Source organism: Scomber scombrus, chromosome 4 (assembly GCF_963691925.1).
Source record: "Scomber scombrus chromosome 4, fScoSco1.1, whole genome shotgun sequence".
Taxonomy (NCBI): Eukaryota; Metazoa; Chordata; class Actinopteri; order Scombriformes; family Scombridae; genus Scomber; species Scomber scombrus.
In genome coordinates this window covers 1,392,660-1,413,731 of record NC_084973.1, presented here as the reverse complement: position 1 = coordinate 1,413,731, position 21,072 = coordinate 1,392,660, and the positions used below count along the sequence as shown (strand labels likewise).

At 37.9% G+C, this 21,072-nt stretch overlaps 2 protein-coding genes across 3 annotated transcripts in view; both read left to right on the top strand.

Moving 5' to 3' along the window:
• Nucleotides 1-9,787, top strand: part of LOC133978998 (tight junction protein ZO-2-like) — a 98,239-nt gene extending 88,452 nt beyond the window's left edge. The window contains exons 21-23 of the mRNA XM_062417397.1: nucleotides 2,772-3,272; nucleotides 4,556-4,641; nucleotides 5,930-9,787. Coding sequence (XP_062273381.1) covers nucleotides 2,772-3,272; nucleotides 4,556-4,641; nucleotides 5,930-6,071 — 729 coding nt within the window. The 3' untranslated portion in view covers nucleotides 6,072-9,787. The remainder of the gene's footprint in view (nucleotides 1-2,771; nucleotides 3,273-4,555; nucleotides 4,642-5,929) is intronic.
• Nucleotides 9,788-12,795: 3,008 nt separating this feature from the next.
• Nucleotides 12,796-21,072, top strand: part of fam189a2 (family with sequence similarity 189 member A2) — a 32,494-nt gene continuing 24,217 nt past the window's right edge. For both annotated transcript variants that reach the window (XM_062417393.1, XM_062417392.1), the window contains exons 1-2: nucleotides 12,796-13,251; nucleotides 17,489-17,545. In XM_062417393.1, the coding sequence (XP_062273377.1) occupies nucleotides 12,973-13,251; nucleotides 17,489-17,545 (336 nt within the window). In that variant the 5' untranslated portion in view covers nucleotides 12,796-12,972. The remainder of the gene's footprint in view (nucleotides 13,252-17,488; nucleotides 17,546-21,072) is intronic.

Here is a 21,072-nt window from a genome sequence, read left to right as displayed (position 1 = left end):
GTATAGTGAAGTATACTTGGCTTATACTGAAAAGTATAAAGAAAAGCTCCTAGTTTATGCTGCTTTAGGCTTAGACTGCCGGGGGACTCCCATGATGCACTGAGCTTCTCTCTCCTCCTCTCTCTCTCTATCCATCCATCTATATCCATTAACATTCATGTACTATTAAGGCATTCAATAAGCTAAAGTCTAAGACTAAGTATATTAATACTAAGACTTACACTTATACTTTAATACTTAGCTTATACTTGTACTTTAGTATACTTTTTACTTCTTTCTGCCACAAAGTACTAATACTTAGTATATCTGGATCCAAGTACAGAATAAGGTCAAGTCATTGACTCATGCTTACATTTAAACTAGCAGAATAAAAATGTTTTTCACTCACTAGAAGTATATACCTGTTGCACTAGTAGTATATAGATGAGTGTACTTATTGTATACTTGAAAGTGTACTTTTGTAAACTTAAAATGATCTTATAAAGTATACTTAAAGTATACTTTTATCATCTTAAAAATGTTCCAGTTTAGTCCGAAGAGGTATTAAATTATTATACTTTCTAGTACACTACAAGTACATGGTCCATAGTATACTTGCTATACTTACTGTACACTCAATCATACTTAATAAAATGAACTTCAAGTATACTACTTTTTGCTAAGGGTTGCTATGTGATGAGATTATTCCTCAGTAACAGATAGAAACATGTGATAACCTAACCATGTAACCTCCACTCTGGCAGCTGTATACATCCACCCAAAGGAACAAACTGCCCTTCTCTCTGAGGAATGGCCTGACATGGAGAAAATACTCTCACTGCAGTTCAGATTCTTCCAACAACAGCTCATTGGACCTGATGGGTACCCAGAATTCCCCTCAGTTATTGGTACATGTTGGTGGGCTTGTGTATAGCACTCGTCTAACCTTCGGCTGTTGTGATCTTAGAGTGTTCAGGTTTTCATTCCAACAACTCAGCACAGCAGATGATCAGTCATGTAAATGAGTTGCTTCACAGGATGCTGTTTGGTTGGTATGAAAACCATCTCTAGTGCTTTCCTCTCTTATTCCACTAAAACAGACCCACTAGTTGTGATGACCTACTACTCCTCTACATGCTGAAAATGTTGAATTTTAGTAAAACATTTTCATCTGTCCTGAAGAAAAGTGATGTTTAAAAAGACATGATGCTTTTATTGAAGGAGACCCTGTCAGTAAGCAGTTAAACATGATTTGTTTAGCAACTTTTAACAGTTTAAAAGGAAGATATTTAAGTTCCAGTTCATGCTTCAAAATACCATGAATTTGAAAATAAAAGCTTAAATATTATCCTAAAAAAGTGTTTATTCTTAGCTAAGACAGCTTATCCAAAAAGAGATTATCAGACTTCAGCCAAACATTGTTTACACAAAAATGAGAACTTTAGACTTGACTTGTAAGACTGGGTAGACCTGACTTTACTGGAGACTGAAAAGTATGAATATTCATATCTGAAGTTTTGATCTGGTTAAAAAAAAAGAAGAAGCATAGTATAGTACAGTATAGTACAATACAGTACAGTACAATACAGTACAGTACAGTACAGTACAGCATAGTATAGTATAGTATAGTACAATACAGTACAGTACAATACAGTACAGTACAGTACAGTACAGCATAGTATAGTATAGTATAGTATAGTACAGTATAGTATAGTAATGTATAGTATAAAAAAATATAGTGTAGTTTAGTATAGTGTAGTATAATGTAGTATAGTAGAGTATTGTGTACTGTAGTGTAGAGCAGTGCAGTGCAGTATAGTTTAGTGTAGTGTAGTGCAGTGTGCAGTATAGTGTAGTGTAGTGTAGTATAGTAGAGTGTAGTGTAGTGCAGTGCAGTGCAGTGTGCAGTATAGTGTAGTGTAGTGTGGTATAGTATAGTATAGTACAGTACAGTACAGTATACTACAGTACAGTACAGTACAGTATAGTATAGTATAGTACACAACAGTACAGTATAGTACAGTACACAGAAGTACAGTACAGTATAGTATAGTACAGTATAGTATAGTACAGTACACAGAAGTACAGTACAGTATAGTATAGTACAGTACAGTATAGTATAGTACAGTACACAGAAGTACAGTACAGTATAGTACAGTACAGTACAGTATAGTATAGTACAGTACACAACAGTACAGTACAGTATAGTACAGTACACAGAAGTACAGTATAGTATAGTACAGTACAGTATAGTATAGTACAGTACACAACAGTACAGTACAGTACAGTATAGTATAGTACAGTACAGTAAGAGATGCAGACACACCCTGAATATTGAATTTTACAACATAGTGACAGGACTCAAATGTTATGTAAAGAATGCTGTTTTTTGACATGTAATTTTAGTGGTCATTCAGATACTAATGAAGACTTAAGACTTGACATAAGACCAGATCTGCATTGTGCTACCAGCTTCTTAGCAACAAATCATGTTCTGCAGCCACTAGAAAGCCCAAAACATAAAACTGTAATGTCAAATCTGCACAGATAGAAGACACGTTGCTCCCCAGGGTCAAAATCCACTTCTCCAGGTCTGGATGGAGGTGGTAGCAGATCAGTATTAGACGTTTTACTGCCAAATAATTCCCTCAGTATTTATGAAATGTTATTACAATAGACTCAGTGTGGAGCATGTTGGCAGCAGTATGGAGTCACTGCGTAGTGTTGGACTGGACAGTAGTACAGTTTGTTGAGTATCTGTTCTAGCTCTAACTCTTCCTCTCCCTGCTCAGGTCAAACTGTCTCTGAGGGAGGAGCAGGCCCTTATATCAGGTTCCACCAACCCCCACCATTACCACCGTCAACACCACCCTCCACCCCCGAGCTCCAGCCGAAGTTACGACTCTCCATCCAGCAGCAGCCCCGCCAGCAGCAACAACGACCCTCCTCCACCCATCTCCCGTTTAGCCGCCTCATCCGGCCCACCGCCTCCGCCCCCGCTTCTCCACTTCAACTCCTTCGGCAAAGCCCGGGTCCAGGCAGCGCCCCAACCCCCCGCCGCACCAAAGCCCAGCAGCTGCGGGAGCACAGCAGAGGTCGCGGTTCACTCGCCTCTCGCTCTGCCCAGTGCGAGCATGGCGGCCTGTAGGAAGCAGGAGGAGGCAGGAGAGGACAGCCCTGCAGAGGACCCGTCCATGAGGTCCTTCATGGGGAAGATCAAGGCCTTTGAGAAGATGGATCACTTTGCCCGGGCCCAACGGATTGTGGAACTACATGAGGCACAGAATGCCAGGGTGGGTTTGGGAAAGAGCGTAATTTAGTGTTCTTAGTCATCACCTGCATTATAATTAGGTGTAGTAATGGACTTTGATCAGTTCTGTAGATGTAGGCCTCTATTTTAATGGTGCAGCACAATAACCAGCCCAGAACACAAATTAAAGTGACATATAAATCAGAGGAATATTATTTTTTAACACTTATAAACAATAAAAATGATAATAAACCTAAATAAAGTAATAGCAGAGCAGTTACGTAGAAAAAAACAACCTTTAATAAGGTGCAGCACCTCTGTGAAGGCTTTAATTAAAACCATATGCTCCAGACCCCATCTTGTCTGATTTTACTGTCTTACACTGATCTGAACATAGTCAGCTGATGGGGACACTACCATGTTTTACTGAGACATATGGCATCACATATCTGCAGCCAATGGTAGAACATGTGCAAAGAGAATTTTTTGGTAGAAATAATGAACTCATTTTACTTCATAATTGGGTTGAAACACTATGAAAATATCATCTAAAAAAAGAACATTTTAAGCAGCTTATCTTTATGTACTTCTTTCATCATTAGTCAAATTGGGTCAAATTTAGGATGTGGGAACTTTACAGGACAACCTCTCACTCGGTCCTCTCAGCTGTTGTGTCTCCACCCTGAAGTTCCTGCAGTGGAAATGTCCCTATGGTGGCAGCAACACCTTGCCATAATGTAAAAAGTCTGGTTGCGGAATGTTTTCTACGTATAATGTTACATACTTTCCAAATGAAGCAAGTATTGTTAGGAGCAACCATAAGACGAGGTTAACTTCCTGTTTAAATTTCATGATGTAGATTTAGTAATGGGTACATAGTACATGAGGCCTTATCTCGTACATCTTGTCATGATGACCCAGCATCTCATAATGAAGAGATCTGTATCACATGAAAAAGCATCTCATGTAGATCTTTGTCTCATAATTATGACACACAAATCTGACAAGTACGGAATTTGTTTTCTTAATTAGAAGATACAGATCAGTTATTATGAGTCATAATTAGTTAAGTTACAATTACAAGTTAACATCTGCACTTTCCTTTCTGTGAATGCAGTTTGCTTCAGTATCATTGAATACACATCCACACACTGAGACATAGAATGATGTTAATCTGGTAGCACTAGTCTACTATAGGAAAGTAATGGTTTCTAGTGGTTTAATACACCCTCAGTCTTCCACACAGCTCTTTCTAGTCTCTTACTTCATTTCTGAAATGTCTTTCTCGATACCACATACACACACTCAAACAATCTCTTTTTCCAGTTGGAAATAGCCCAGAAGCATCCAGACATCTACGCTGTTCCTCTGAAGACAGCCAAGCTGGATCACAGTCGCCCACAGCCTATCGGGTAGGCTAACCACTGCCATACGACTGTTTCCCAGCTCCGCTGTGAGTGTGTTTGTCAGTGTGTTTGTGTTTGTGCAGTGCTTGCTATCCTCCCTGTTTACAATACATTTCTGAAGAGAGAATTATAGCAGCAAGTGCATTTCAGAGGGAGTATTTCAACGTGAACAGTAATCAATTAAATGTATTAAAGACCATAGCAGATCTAAGGTATGACATCATTCAATGTGTTGGAAATATAGGGATGTTTATGGAGCTGAAGGATATAAAAGTCTAAATATCTATTCAGAATTGCAATTGTAAACTACTACCACATGTCATACATTATATTACATTGTTATATATTTAACATTAATGATAATAGATCATGCACAGGAATTATACTTTGAATAAAATGTTAATATAGTAGCATGTATTGCACATAATATGGAGTGTGTAAGTATTGGTCTTTCATTGGTAACTGGTTATGGTTGTATTAGGTCATAGTTCCAGTTTCATACACTCTGGGTCTCTTTTTGTACTTATCAGCGTATTTCTTGCCAGTAAAACATGCCAGTCTCACCGAGTTATTCCCTGAGATCTGAGCATATTTCTCATGCAGATTACCATCTAACTGACATTTGCATATTTATTACATGAATAGAAAGTAATGAAACTGAATTGTATTGACTATTTGAAACTACAGTACAGCTGTTTCAAACACTTTTTTTTTTTTTTTCACTGCTGCATCTCATTGGCTCGTTTTTGGCAGTTTGTCGTCAGCTTTGAAGAGACTTCTTCTTTTTTTTTTTGAGAGAGAGAAAATGATGATGTTTGTCCACCATGATTTCAGTGTGCAGGCAGCACCCGCCTCTGTAACCAGCCAGAAACAGACAGGTTACCATGAGGCAAAAAGCCTGCTGCAGCCACTAAGTGCATATCATATGTAATACGGGAGTAAAGTAAAAAATAGAATTACTGTTTTTGACTTATGTTGTCATTTATGAAAAGAGCTAAAATGAACCCTGTAGAGACTAGCAGACTACTGGATTACTATAAATGAATGATTTAAACAGCAGTTGTATACAAATGATTCTGTCCCAACTCTCTGATCCATATAAGCGGATGATCACTGTTACTATGATCATTATAAGCAGTTTCTACCAGTCTGCACCGATTAATTGAATAACCAAAATAGCCAAATTGTCACTGAGTACATACCGTAGTACATAGTGTGGTGAAGGCTAGTGAAGCACAGGCTAAACTGGAAGTGAGACAGGACTCAGTACAGCTGGTGTTTTCTGTCTCTCCAGCTCCAGCTCCCGTCCTGAACCCCGGGGTCTGTCCTCCATGGAGGGACATCCCTTCTACCCCAGCGAGATGGTGGCAAAGGAGGAGGCAATGCCAGGATACTACACCGCCAACTCCCACCAGTACCAGGACACTGAACTGTAGGGTTAACACACAGCAGCTACGCCAGCTCTCAGCTTCCTGGACATACATGTACACACACGCTGCATATGCAGTCTATTTACACACTTACCATTCCATCATGCCCTGCACAAATCAGCTGCTGACTTTGAACTGACTCTTGCTTCTTTGATATCGAGAAGAAAAAAAAAAACTGCTTCTTTTTTTGCTTCAAGGAAGTCAAAGCAATCTGTACTATCCATTTGGATAGGAACACTGTCTTTGCTTTACTCTTTATGTTATATTTAACTGTTTCTTTCTTACGTACCTCTTTTAATGGTCAAAACTGAGTGATCAGGAACCACTTGTTTTCTTGCCTATGCAACTCTTCAGTTTGTGCACAGCAACTGAAACCTATTGCCACGAGTGTTGCCCTCACAAAACCTCAACAAACCCCAAAAAACCACAATGCGCTTGATCATCTCCCCCCTTCTTTTTTAAGCTCCTGTAATTGCCAGCTATGATCAACAAAGGTTACGTATATATTATTACATACTATATATATATATATATATATTATATATCTAAAGTCAAGTGTTTATACTGTGTCTTTGCATTCCTTCCTATATGACAATGCCTGTGTATACATACAGTATATATCTATCTATATCTATATCTAAATATATATGTATATTTATATATGTATGTATATACATATACATATATATATAAAGAGATAATCTATCTAGTAACACTGGAATTTGTTACAGTTTTTTGAAGTGCCTTTTACTTTCTTAGTCCCATGAGGTTTGGGTTGTCTTTCCTCCGCCCCTCAGCCGCCCAGCCGGACTAAAACCTCTGCTGCTGTCAAGCTTAAAGGGAAACCAGGGAACCAGAGACACCAAAACCCTTAATGCTGTCCCTACACACACTGTACTGTCTGCTGTCACCTACAGTGACAATACACACCCTTAAAACTACAGTACACACCCTGCAACCAGTCCTATCTGCCATGTGTAAGCGAGGGCAAACACTGTCTGATCTCTAGAATTCAATTAAAAACTATTTCTGTCTCACACCAGTGTGAACTTTTAGCTTGAGATGATTAGAGTTGGTTAAATGTAATCTGTAAAGGCCTGGTCACATCTGCATTTGAAATGGCAACATTTGATGGTGAGATGTATTTATTTCAATGGCCACAATCAAGGGATTCATTTACAGAGGTGAAGGCAATCTTTGCAAATCTTTTAATTTCTTTCTAATTATATGAGTTTAATATTGGTGAACTTTGACCTGTACTCTCACACCACTGACCAATAGCAAACTGTCTGAACAGTGCTGACCTAGGTTGCTAACTCTTATGCTTTTGGCATCCACAGAGTGATAGTATCAGTCAGGATATAACGGTAGTTAATGTTCGGTGTATTTCTGCACATCAGACGGAAGATATTACACACAGATTCCAAGTTTAGCCAATTAAATTATTTGGAATAAAATCCATCAGAGCTGTGAGGACATTCTAGTGATTTCAGGTATGTGTTTATGTCTTGTCAAATCTTATTATGACAGTATTACAGAGAGTTTTCAGTTTTCTTGCTTAAATGCTTTGTCTCATAATATTTGCAGTGACCTTATTGTGCACATTCTAGAATATTCATGTACTGAATACACCCTCTCTAATCCATAGTAAATTAGTAAATGACTAAAAATATGGCAACAGATAGTAATAATGCAAGCAGGTTTTACTGTTGTTTCATTGCACTGATAACTGATTATTACACACAGACAGGAGTATCAGTGTCTTGTGGGTTAAATCATAAATTCAGCAAAGATATACCACCCACTCATACAGTAGCAGCATGTTATCAATGAGTTTTATTACAATTCACTTAAAAAACAAAAGGAGAATGGTTTACAGTTATGAGATAGGAGTCACTTCATAAATTGTGTAAACTTCTCCTGACATGCTGATAGTTAGCCAGCTAGCAGAGTAGTATAGTAAGTATTTTTTTTCTTTTTATAATATCCCACAACAACTGAATCTCTTGGATAATGTAAAGATCCTGTAGGTTTATGTAATGGTTACCAGTTTGAATTGTACTTACGGTACCTGTGAGAATGGCTGATGTTGCTATGAGCTGTAGCAGATTGAAAAATCTTATACCAAACTTGTAGAACTCCATATTTTTTTAAAGATGCACAGCTACATGTTGTTGTACAGCTTTGTTTGTGACCAGGCCTTCTGATTCCTTGTTTTTCTTATTTTTGCTATCTTTGGTGCTCAGCATTCTGTGCTGTTTTTTTGCACTGTACTTCCCAGCCAGAAAAGGATTTATCAGTCTTAATTGTGTGGCCAGTAGAGTATGTAGAGATGTATTTTGCCTTGGAATGTTTTGTTGAAGAAAGATCTGCAGGTGTCGTTCTCTTCAGTCTGTTCAGCCATGGTGGCGATCACTGCCTACGCTAACAACACACTTAAAGGATGACTTTTTCTTGTCAGCAAGTCTCATGTACAGACCAAATACAACAAGTATCATGTGTGTATCAGAGTCTGATCTATCGTATTCCTCTGTGCCCTAGAGGTCCATTTTCTATTAAAGATGCATTAATGAGCCACACCGTTGGACCAGGTGACATGTTCTTTCATTACCATAAACACAATCCAACACTGAAAATATAGTCCTCAACAAATACACTATTTGATCTTGTTTCAGTCAAATTTACTGAGCCTTTTTAAAGAACAGAAACAATATATATTTGTGAGCTGTTTGCAAAGATTGACATCTTTAGTAACAACCAAAGGGCTTCATGCTGAGAGCCACAGAGTCCAAAAAATATTAAGAGACGGACTAACATGTTGGCTTTGGTCTTTTCATGGTATTTGCTTAACAATAAGAAACATCTAGAATGCTAGCCTTATCTTGTTAAAGCTGTGTCCCACTTCAGGAGAACTTCCTTTGAAAAGTGAATATGTTAACAATGCACCTGAGAACTACAGCTGTGGGTTGCTTCAACTTTGTGCTCATCTGTATTTCAAAATCTACTGTAGTCTGATCACTGCATTTATTCAGCCCATGTCAACTGGTCACATTGAGAAAACGTTACATGATGATATTGCATATCCTACATGTTTGTATAGGATGTAAATGATGGAAGTCAGGCAGAAACTGCAGTGTTTGCTCCTGTTAGTATTGTACACATGTTCATCATTACACATTAACAGTGTGTCACGAGTCACTTACACACTGTGACAGAAAGAAATGCAATGGGCATTCCATCAATGTTCCATGTCAGTGCCAAATGTCAGTATCGTAATGTTTTAGAAAATGATTCAAGCGACGTCACCAGTTGGAAATAGCCCATTCCATTAGTGAGTAATCTCACTGTAGGCTTAGAAAGCTACAAATTGATGAGTCATAATCCTTACAGCAGCCAATAACTTTCAATGTACAGTACATAGAGGCAAGTGAGTAGTTTTAATGCAGATTTGAAACATGTGAGGCTCTACCATGTCAGTTGATATTGCATATTCCAAGATATTCTTTAAAATTAGTTACAAACAGTATGTTTTTCAGGGTCCCCTTACACAGTAATCCACTCTGCCAGGTTAGTAACCTGACTTCATCTAAAAGACTCATCTTTGTGGTCCATGATCTCAAAGTAGAAGTAACCCGTGAATTGAGACACAGCTTCTTTTATTATTCCAAACCAACCAGAGACATAAAACAGATCACTTGCTGTATAACAGTGGACTTTTCCTGTACCAGACATGGAATTTGTAGAATAGCAAATGTAAAATCTTGTATCAAATGGCTGAATTATTTTTGTGTTGTGTCAGTCGGGGAACACAGTAGAGCAAAACAGATGTATTTAAATAAAAAAATATGACAGATTATTATTTAGAAATTCTATGCTGGAATGTAAGCATACTGGAAAGAGAGTAAGTGTTGTAAAGGTCAGAGGTAAAGAACCTATAACTGCAAATTAGTGCGCATCAACAATCATCACCATCAACTGTGGTAATAGTATGCAATAAAATGGTGTTGTGCTAGTTCTACCCAGAGGGAAGCCTGTGATAGATGATGCCACGTTTGCCACAGAGATGGAGGGTGGAGGTGCTCTGACCTGTGGTGGAGGCAGTCAGCTGTCTTCTGGTCTGGGCTCCACCATCAGTGTGAATGAATGGTATTCCCCATGTTTCAAATACATGTGATTGTATATCTCGGTTCCACTATTTAACTCCACACATGAGTTACAAAGTGCTTACTGTCACAATCTAAGTGCTAATGAGTGACATCCTTCATACAGACTGGCACTGAACTCATGGAGTCTACTGTACCGTGTCATGGCAGAGGGTTACATTACAAATGAGACGGAGAGAATGAGAAGAATGACTGGACTGTGTCTGCTGAGTTTTTTTCCATGTTTTCACCATAAAACACCAAATAAAAGAAGTCTTAACCACATTCATACTCTATGTACTGTGTTTATTCTGACAAACAGAGATACTGACAGAGATTACTGATTATTTAGCAGGATGAACTCAAACTGTTGAGGCTTCATATTAGCTTAAGATGAACTGTAATATAAATGATGGCACAGAACCAGAACTGTGGATTTTGCCCCCCCCCCCCTGCTCTTGCTGTTGTCACTCTACCAAAGCATTGCTTCACTGTCAGTATGGAGAACCTACACATCAGGGGTCAGCAGTTAGGTTCAATGACTGGCCAGTTTTTTTAAGGATTTGTCATTGGGGGAGAGGTGTTAATCGATGCAGTTAAAACAAAGGTTTATATGTTTATTTCTTTTAACTCATTTAAGAATAAATCAGATTTACCTTTATTTATCTAATAGAGAAAATGGCATCAACACAGCATTTCTCTTCCACTGCCAAAAGTTGTTGAATACATGTATTAAACTTTAATTTCTGAAAAGGTTTATTGGGTTTTTTGATGTATACTATGAATGTCAGAAGTATTTTGCCAAATATTTTTCAACTAAATTTGGCCCACGGATTGCTATTTGCCTACCTCTGCTAAACATATTTCAACAAATATAAGAGATGTGATCATATTGTAACCCTTACATACTGTTCATATTCTGACTCATAATTAGTCTCTACACTAATTCACATTCATAAATTCCCCATCAGTCATTAATAAATATTTATTCACAATCACTATTTTATGGTCTAAATGAACATTTTATGGAATATGAAGAATACAACGTACATCATGTTTGAAGCTGATTTTTAATTTAATTAATTTTTTTTATAAACACAGGTCAAACTTTTACATTTGCATATATATAAACATGTGCAACTTTATGCATTGTATTATGCCTTTGTATTACCATATGTATTTATTGTGTATGGTGTCTTGTAACAAGCAGTGTGTGTTCATCCACAGGTACATAGAAGATATCAGAATTTTTCAAAGTACTTTATGTATACATTTACACATCAGAAAATGCTTGAGTAACATGTTAATTATGGAAGGACTGCTCAATATCCATTATAGTATGCACCATTTATACACAAGAATCAATTGGTACTTACATACATACAGTGTGGGTGTACTGAAAGGTGTACTTGTTATGGATTCAAGTTGATTCCATCCTCTCTAAATGTTGAATCAACCCTAACCCTCACATACTGTTCATATTCGGACTCATAATTAGTCTCATCAATTCCCCATCAGTCATTAATACATGTTTGATTAATCCTTCTGTTTGATTCATCTTATGGAAAAGAAGACATTCACAATCACTATTTTAATTTTAGTGACTTATCAGTTTATTCATTTAAAAAAATATGTTCTTTCTTCTATTTTTGCTCAGTTAAATTCAGATAGTGAACTACTTCCTCAACTTGCCAGACTATGATCTTATACCAGTGACATTTCCATCATACGTTCAGTCACAGTGTTCTCCTGAGGTTACAGTTTGGTTTAAGTGTACAGTATATTCACAGAAACATTCATCACATAAATTTGATGTATACTCACATTCTTTTTGTAAACAATATCTTCATTATTATTTACATACAGTATATAACCCTCCAACAATAAAGGATGTGGACATATTCACAACCAATATGACCGTAGCATCAGAGGATATAAATGATATGTCTCATTAGGCATTAATATAGCCTATGTCATAGATAGGAAACCCAATAAAATGATGATTGTCCATCTATTTATTTATTATGGACAGATACAATATACATAGACAGGCTAGAACAACTGTCTGATGCAGTGCAGGTATCACAGTGTTATGTATAGCTCATGCTCATTTCCAACACCTGCCCCTAGAAGGGTTTTTGTGAAAGTAAGAGATTAAATAATATATATATTAAAAAAAAGAGAATACAAAGTTTAAAAGGAAGCAAACCAAGTACATCAGCACAATAGATACAATAGCACAATAAAAAATTTCTTTGTATTGTGCCTGAAAGGTAGGGTGAAATATGGTGTGTTGTAGCCACCTCAACATAATCACAAACCTTGTTCATTGAACTTAAAATAATAAAACACCTTGATGTGGTGGCAGTGATACAGCTTATATGGACCTATAGAAATATAATGGGATACTTTCTCCGTTCTGTTGTTTCAGAGTGATCCATCTACTGTGTGTATGTGCTTCTATGTCAGGCCTCAGGACTACGTTAGACTTGACTGAGGTCTGTCCTGGTTACACATGGTCAGCTGTGCCCCTCCCCCGGCATGGCTTTTTCTCAGCCCTCTGCCAAAATATGTGAAAGTCAATCCAAGCAGTGGCGTTCGGCGAGCATGTTATTTAAAACAGGACACCAATATGGCAGAGGCACCGAGCAGCTCCACTGTGCTCTGTGAGGATCCACCCTCTGTTCCCTGAGCGTGCACCGTTCTGTCTCAACTCTAGCTCCGGCTGTTTGTTTTTGTTGCTGGTCCAGCCTGTGGAGCCTCACATGTCGCTCCCAGTGGTGCTACCGGGCTCTTGCTGTCCGGTTACCGGGGCTTCGCAGCTCGCAGAGACGTCTTACCGAAACCGACCCCGCGGCTTGTCCGCTTCTTCCCGGATCGCCGGCGGTGGCTCTCGGTTGCTGCTACCCGGGCGGCCGCTGCTCTCGCTGGGTTTGTTGCAGCTGCTGCTCGGCGGCTCCATGGTGGCGCTGTCATTTGGAGCTCTGTCCCTCAGCAACTCTCCCCCTGTCCGAAACTCCTGTCCCTTCTGGGCAGGCTCCTCGGTAAGTCACACACGGGCTTTTTACATGTGCAATAAATATGTTGTTTGAAAAATAAAACCTCTAATTGGTTTATTATCATTAGTATAAAAAAAAATGTTTTGACAAGAGTTAAAAATTCAATGAGGTTACACACACACACACACACACACACACACACACACACACACACACACACACACACACACACACACACACACACACACACACACTGTGAATTTAAAGGCGTGTATGGCTCTGTTTACTGTTTAAACGGAAATCACAATAGCATATCAGCTGTAGCCAGTGTGACCGGTTTCCATTAATACCATTAATACCAGTATCACTGTCAGGAATATGACATGAACTATAGGTGCACACATGTTGAAACCCCCAATAAAACAAGATCATCTACATCCAGAGGCAGAGCTGCACGGATCTGAGATTTGCAGTTATGGGAAAAAATACAGATTGTTGTTTTTTTTCTTTTCTTAACAATGACATGAACACTGGCTATCAGCAGAGTGCACTGACCAGCAGGTTACTCATTTAAAGAGAAAAGTCAAGAGAAATGTTACAAAGCAACTTCAGCTATGAAGTACTGGAGCTATTATTTCATCTTTAAATAAAGTGATAATCTAGATAAACTGTCAGCTTGTTGTACTATTTGATTGTCAGACTATTAAATTAGAGGAACTTTTTGTCACTCTTGAGAAAAACTAATAACACAAGTACAATGTTTAAATGTTTCATATTAGACCTCAAAAGTTGCAGCTTGTCCTGCAAGTTGATAACAAAGATGTGTTATTTTAGCAGTCATCATTCAGACTTGACTTTGATGTGTCTTAATTGACTTGAGACTCTTTTTTTTTTTTTTTTTTTTTAACTTTTTCTTCACTTTTCAAATGCTGATGTGTATTTAGCGGTCATCGGTCAGAAACATGAGAGACTCATTGCTTCTGAACACTTGTGACTTGACATGTCTTGAATGAGTTGAAACTCTACTCAGACTGATTGTGTACTAACCCTAACCTCACTTGCTGTGTATTCTGTGTGTGCAATGAGAGTTAGTGCAAAACTGATCTTGATACTATAAGGCTGTACATGATCAGAAGCTGTACTAGAGTCATATTCTGACATATTCAATGCTCCACAACTAACCAATTACAGCTTCACATCATGTTTTTTTTTTCTTCCACTTTTGATGAAGCCTGGCTGCCACTATCTTCTTCTGCTTTTAGTAATGCTAAGCTCTATCTTTGTACACATCCTGTACAAAGATAAGGTGGCAAACAAAGCACATTCCTCATAATATGACCCTGTTCATTTAACTTGCTGGACCTCTTGTAACATTTTATGTCAACTATGATAAGAATAATATGGCATTTAATAGAAATCACGAGTCCATGATAAATGGGGAATTCTTGTTTGAAGTGAGTGTTTGTGGCAGAGTCCCTGCTGTACGGTAGCTCTTACATCTCATGTTGCTTTTCCTCCTGTAGAGACTCCTCTATCTGCTTATTATATTTCTCCATCAGTTTAAAGCTATTAAAGGATAAAGCCTCTCACTTTCCACTGCAGCTCTCCAGTCTCTGCTACAGCATTCCACTGTTTCATAGCGCGCGTGTGTGTGTGTGTGTGTGTGTGTGTGTGTGTGTGTGTGTGTGTGTGTGTGTGTGTGTGTGTGTGTGTGTGTGTGTGTGTGTGTGTGTGTGTGTGTGTGTGTGTGCTGCAGTATATATCATGAGTGTGATTTAGTGTTCCTGCAGAAGGCAAACACGTTGATGGACTGTATGATGGAGTGTGGCTCCAAGCTGTCGGCCTATCACAGTTATTAACTATGAAGCTACAAAACAAACACAGGGGTCTACCAGCCACTTGTCCCAATGAATCCATGCTTAATGTGGAGGGCAGATGAAAAGCTGAAAAGAAAAAAAGAAAAAAGAAGAAGAAAAAAGCACGTGTTTGTGTGAGATACTGGATGAGCTGCCAACTTTCACATATTCACCGTGAGACCCCCCCCCCCCCCCCCCCCCCCCCCCCCCCCCCAAGTATGTATTTTTTTGGTCTAAGTTTGTTCCCCTATTTTACACCCAGGCGCCCATAGACCTGTTTACCTCTGTTTGGATAGACCAGACTAAAGTGAAGGGTGTCATATGATGGGAGCCACTTGTTGAGAAGGTTTTTTATCCTGTTGTGAAGAAAAATATGTGGAATCTAATTACTGGAGTCTGTGTTAAAAAATATTATCCAATAAACACAAAGTAGGAAAAAGCATAAGGCTTATGAAAAAGGTGACATAAGGCATAAGGCCACAGAGAGGTCAAGTGGGTTAATTTACCTAGAATAATGCACAACAAAAATAAGTACCACGAAAATACCCCCCCCCCCACACACACACACACACACACACACACACACACACACACACACACACACACACACACACACACACACACCCTTCCCCTGGGAACAAATCTCTCTCCAAGCTAAACTGAAACCTTGGCACGCCTGATGTAGGGGGGGGGGGGGGGGGGTAATGTGAGTGTAGAGTATGTAGTAGTGTGAGAGTATACAAAGGGAACTGGAGGTGAGTGAACTTTGTAAAATGAAGCTGACTTCAGGTTGTGGTCGGCTGTGTATGATTTGTTTCAACCTGCTTTGTTTCCATTTCACTTCTCCACTTTCACACCTCAAACCTTTTAGCTCAACGTTTCCTCCTCTCTCGTATCGATACACAGTACGTCTCCCTCAGCTGCTAATATCAAACATGTTCTTTATGAGAGTGACGGGAATTGACTGCATCTGAAGAGTTCACAATCTTTAAGATAAGATAAGATATTCCTTTATTAGTCCCACAGTGGGGACATTTACATGACTTTACTGTACACAGGCTATCACACACTAAACAGACTCATCTGCTGACCTTTAACACCGACTGATCCAGACTTGAATATGATATGTTTTTAACCCAGCATGGCGATGGAATGACCCATCCTGCGTTGTCTCTTATGGTACTTTTTTTTCTTTGTTGGTTAGGTTTGGGCATGAGGAGTGAGATGGTTAGGGTTAGATTAATAATATCAGGTTCAGAGCCAATCAGAGGCAGTGATGCGGCAGGTCCTCGCAGAAAGAAATAATGCAACTGACAATAAATGCATACTGACATGATTTATAATAGAGATCATTTCTTATAAAGCAACATTTATCTCTCATTTTAAAATGTATTCATTAGTTCGTGTAGATTTTGGAATATAAAATAAAGATATTATGACAAAAGTCTGTGTATTGTGACACCATTTAAGCCCATGTGTGCTCCAAATAAGCCCACGTAATAATTTATTTACAAAAAAAAAAAAAAATACTGATTTGAAAGGATTAAAAACAGCAATATATGTATTCAGTAACATGATAAATGTTAAATATTAAATAATGAGGAAAAAACCCTCCTGAGTAAAATCTTAAAGGTCTGACTTTAGATGTAACCTCCTTTGTAATCATCAACATTTTCATCAGTAACTGTAATAACGTAACAGCCGTTACATGGAACTAGTTACTCCCCAACACTGGTTAGAATTTATTCCACACTGTCAGACAGAAAGAAGTATGAGTGTTTGTTAGTAATGTAAGAGGAGGGAAAGAAAGGGAGGTGGTGAAAAGCACAGAAAAATAAATAAATAAATAAGCATGCATAAGCCAGGATCATTGCTAGTTTTCCACTAGCAATAATAATGCTGCTACTTCTATCATCATACATACATATTAATAATAAAGACATGATTTCTGTGAAGAGAATTTTGATTTATATATGTCCCCCTTCAGTTTTAATGCTACCTAGATGATTGGTGTATTATGTGTAATTCATTGTAGAGGGATGCTGACTTTGTTTTTTATAATACACTTATTAAATTAAACTATGATTGAATAATTAAGATTTAAAAACAATCCCACTGTATTCATATCTCTGTCATGAGATACTGCACAGGTTTTTATAGGTTGTACAGTTATTATAAGTCACATAAAACATAAAACACACTTCAGAATGCTCACTATTGCATATTAAATCAGCTGCACATATGAATATAACGTCATACAGAAATCATGGCAATCAACATCAATGCATACATCAAACACATTTTCTTCAGGAACTTGGATTTTTATATGAATGGTTTTGTTAGACTGACAGATGTTAATAGTTGTGTGCTGTTTTTCTACATAATGTTGCACCAAATGACTTTAATGTTCCTCCATGTGTTTGCAGGTCATTCTGTCGGGTATTGTAGGGCTCACTACATGGAGAAGACCTATGCTGCTACTGGTAAGAGACATGATTTTAGTTTCTTCTATTAAGTTATGATTGCATTTATTACAATGTTGTGCTATTGTTAATATGACATCATTACTATTTTATTAAGGCTATAGTTTATAGGACAACCTGGATGTCAAGGGGTCAAGATAAATCTGCAGTCATCAGACAGACTATTAGTAGAATTACAGAAAAATCATGTAAGGTCTATTTTTTCCAGATGTTGTAAAATTGAACTCTTTGATTGACCTGATCATAACCCATCAATGACAGGTTCACAAGTAGACACTGTCTCATTTCAAAGTCCAACTGAAATAATCATCCTTTTTGCAGTCAAAATAGTCTCAATGTGGTTTAACTGTATTGTTAATGTCTATCATTTAATAATTAACTTCATTAACTGATAGAGGGGTCTTGGGTTGAATATTAGAAATGCTCTTTTTCCTCTCAGCAGCTGGAGGGGTTAGGGTTTGTTTGACTCAGTGTGTTTAAGCAGGTTACAGTTGGCTTCGTCCAGTAAGCTGATTTCTAAATAATCTTGTAAATGAGAAACTTGGTTTCTGTAATCAGGGTAGGGGATTAGATTTAGAACCTGATTTCTCCTGGAGAACACAGATTTTTCTGACAAGTAGACACGTAACCAGGTTTGTAATCTGCCTTTACAAATACACGTGTGCATGACAAGACTGCAGACAGGGTGAGTACAGCAGAGCAGAGTTGCTGGATGAAAGGCGAGATTGTTTCACGGAGGACAGATCGTCCTCATATTTAGGGGACATTCCATGCACATTTGCAGGTCTATATGTTTATTTATGGCCCGTACTGGCATATCTTTAAGTGATTTACTGCTCAAATAACCTTTTTTCTGATACTAGCTCTTTATGCAGCCCTTTACTTCAGCCTCAGTCTGAAACAGGCTGGAAACTGCTGGTCACACTTCCTCCAGCTCCAGAGGCTACACAGTCAAACAATAGTATCATTTCATTGCTTGTTCTTGTTCTTTTCCTAATATGTTGACCCTCTCAAGTAAATGGAACACTTTCGAATATAATACACCCCAGTGCATCGCCGTCAGTGGTGGTGTACTGGGTGTATTATGTATATATATATATATATATATATATATATATATATATATATATATATATATATATATATATATATATATATATATATATATATATATATTCAGCCTCAGTAACAAAGTAGAATCATCACCTTTCTGACAATGTTAACAAAAACTGGAAAGAGTTGTAAAAGTAGAATTAATGGCATAGCTGTTGGATTGGATTGCATTAGATTGCACAGGTGTACCTAATAAAATGCCCAGTGAGTGTATGTTCACCTCATGTTTTAGAACTGTAACTATGTTTAATATAGACATCCAAAATGATAGTAGTATAGAAATGACAGAAAATCACAAAAAGCATTTAGTCCCCTTTTAAAATAATTCCACCGATAATCCAGATAAAACTGAAACTAACACAAAGCAGCCTGTAGAAGTCTAAATAAGTTGGTTTCCATTGTTGAACATTTGACTGTTAAATTCACACACTCAGAAGATGCTTTCAAAATAAGGTCAGAGAAGTGTGATGAGTGATCTGCTGCATGTATACACAGATTTACAGTTAAAGGGTTACTTCACCTGTTTACCCACGTAACCTGGTTTATCTGAGTGACTTGGTTAAACCTGCAGTGTGGAACTTTTACATATAAATGAACATCTGTTACATTGGGGCCTTGCCAAATGTGTTCACACAATGCTGATAAAGCCTATCACTCCCAGGTATGAATGCATACTGAACATGCTCTATGGGCAGAACATGCACAGTAGAGACTTCTGGTTAACTTCCACTGTGTGAATCTTTGAGACTTTCCAAATGTTATCGGACCGAATGGATTGAATTTTGATAGTGAAATGAGTCATTGCATGGGGGTTGTGTGACGCTCTGAAAAATGTATCCAATATCTTACACTGTAACAGTAGTGACAGGGTATGCTACAGTGGAGCCTATGATATTTGGATCACATTTTTTGGATGACTTCATCATCTCAGAGGGCCTCTTTGACATGAAGTACAGCTAAAATGACACAGTGGACATGTGTTTTATAATCATGCTTTCCAGAGGCTTTTCCAGATAACAGAGAGAAGAGATGTGGTCATAGGTGGCGATGCACTAGTCAATGCAGGCTTAACATCCATAACACCACCTTATTAGGATCAACCCACCCAGTCAGGAAGTGTGTCTGTTATCATTCATTGCTGTGAAACTAGAGAACCAGGTTATCTGAGTGGAGTCAGTCCATTTGTCCCAAGCATCGATGTAAAACATGTGATGTCTCCCTTTGGGTTCTGAAGGAATGTGTCATTGTTGTAAATTGTTGTTGCTATTTTTGTGAGAGTATCTGAAAATATTGTTTATGGTGGATAATGAGGTTCTGTACTTTCCAAATTTAATTATGAATTATTTGAACAAGTGATTAATCTTTTGGGAAAAGTGGTTTGAGGATGAGTAAATAGTGTTTACAGAGGTGAAGAAATCAAGCTGAACTATGTGAACATACATGAAGATGTACATAAAATCACACCCGCCTCAGTTTACAGTCCACTCACATCTACACCATATTACACACCTAGATATATACAATACCACCTTTCCTCTCAACACATTTTACATAGATACAAACATTCACTTGACTTCTCCCTGTGTAGTCCAATAGTACAGATAGGTGTACTTACAAATCTGAAACAGGTGCTACTGAGAAAATAAATATAAAAGAGAATAATAAACAACTAAAAATAACATGTGAAAATAAAATAACTACAATTTTTTTTAAACAAAAAAAGAGCATTTAAGAGCTCTGGTATCACTTGTGTAATTGGTTTCCATCTTCTCTCACATTTGTCTAGTTTCAATTGTAGTCTTGCTGTAGTTTTTTCCATAATAAAAGCCTTTTTGACTCTGTCTAATAAATGATGTTGGGGATCATGGCTTCAACCAAGAGATTGTGATCATTTCCCTTGCTGTCAGGAGCAGGACTCTCAGTAAGTAGCTACCGTCTCTGTCTATCAGATCCTCAGGTTCTCTGGTATTTCTATTTAAGCTGGGATGTAATGTGAGATTCAGTGCACTGAAAGAGCTCATTGCTACCAGGCACTGTGTGTTTGCACATGGTTTAGCATGATGCCTGTGACAAACCTGGATGTGTGAAAGACAAGATTACATGATAAGGTCATTTATTACATGGAGTCCTTCACTCTCTCAGCACTGTGTTGGATTGTTGGAATGGAAGCAGTTTTTATTTCTCCCACCTGAAAATCAGCTGTGAGTTGGATTTACTGTATATAGTACGATATGATTTGTTTAAAGTCTGTGTAAAGTCAATTCATTGATTTACTTCTAAACATATTTTACATGTTGGAAAATGGTTACAGAAAACATGTGAAAAGGCTGATAACTATGCAGTACTGAATTATGGAGATAGAGCCTTAAACTGTTTCTCACCCTCTCATTTTTCCTGATTTTCTGAGCCTGCAA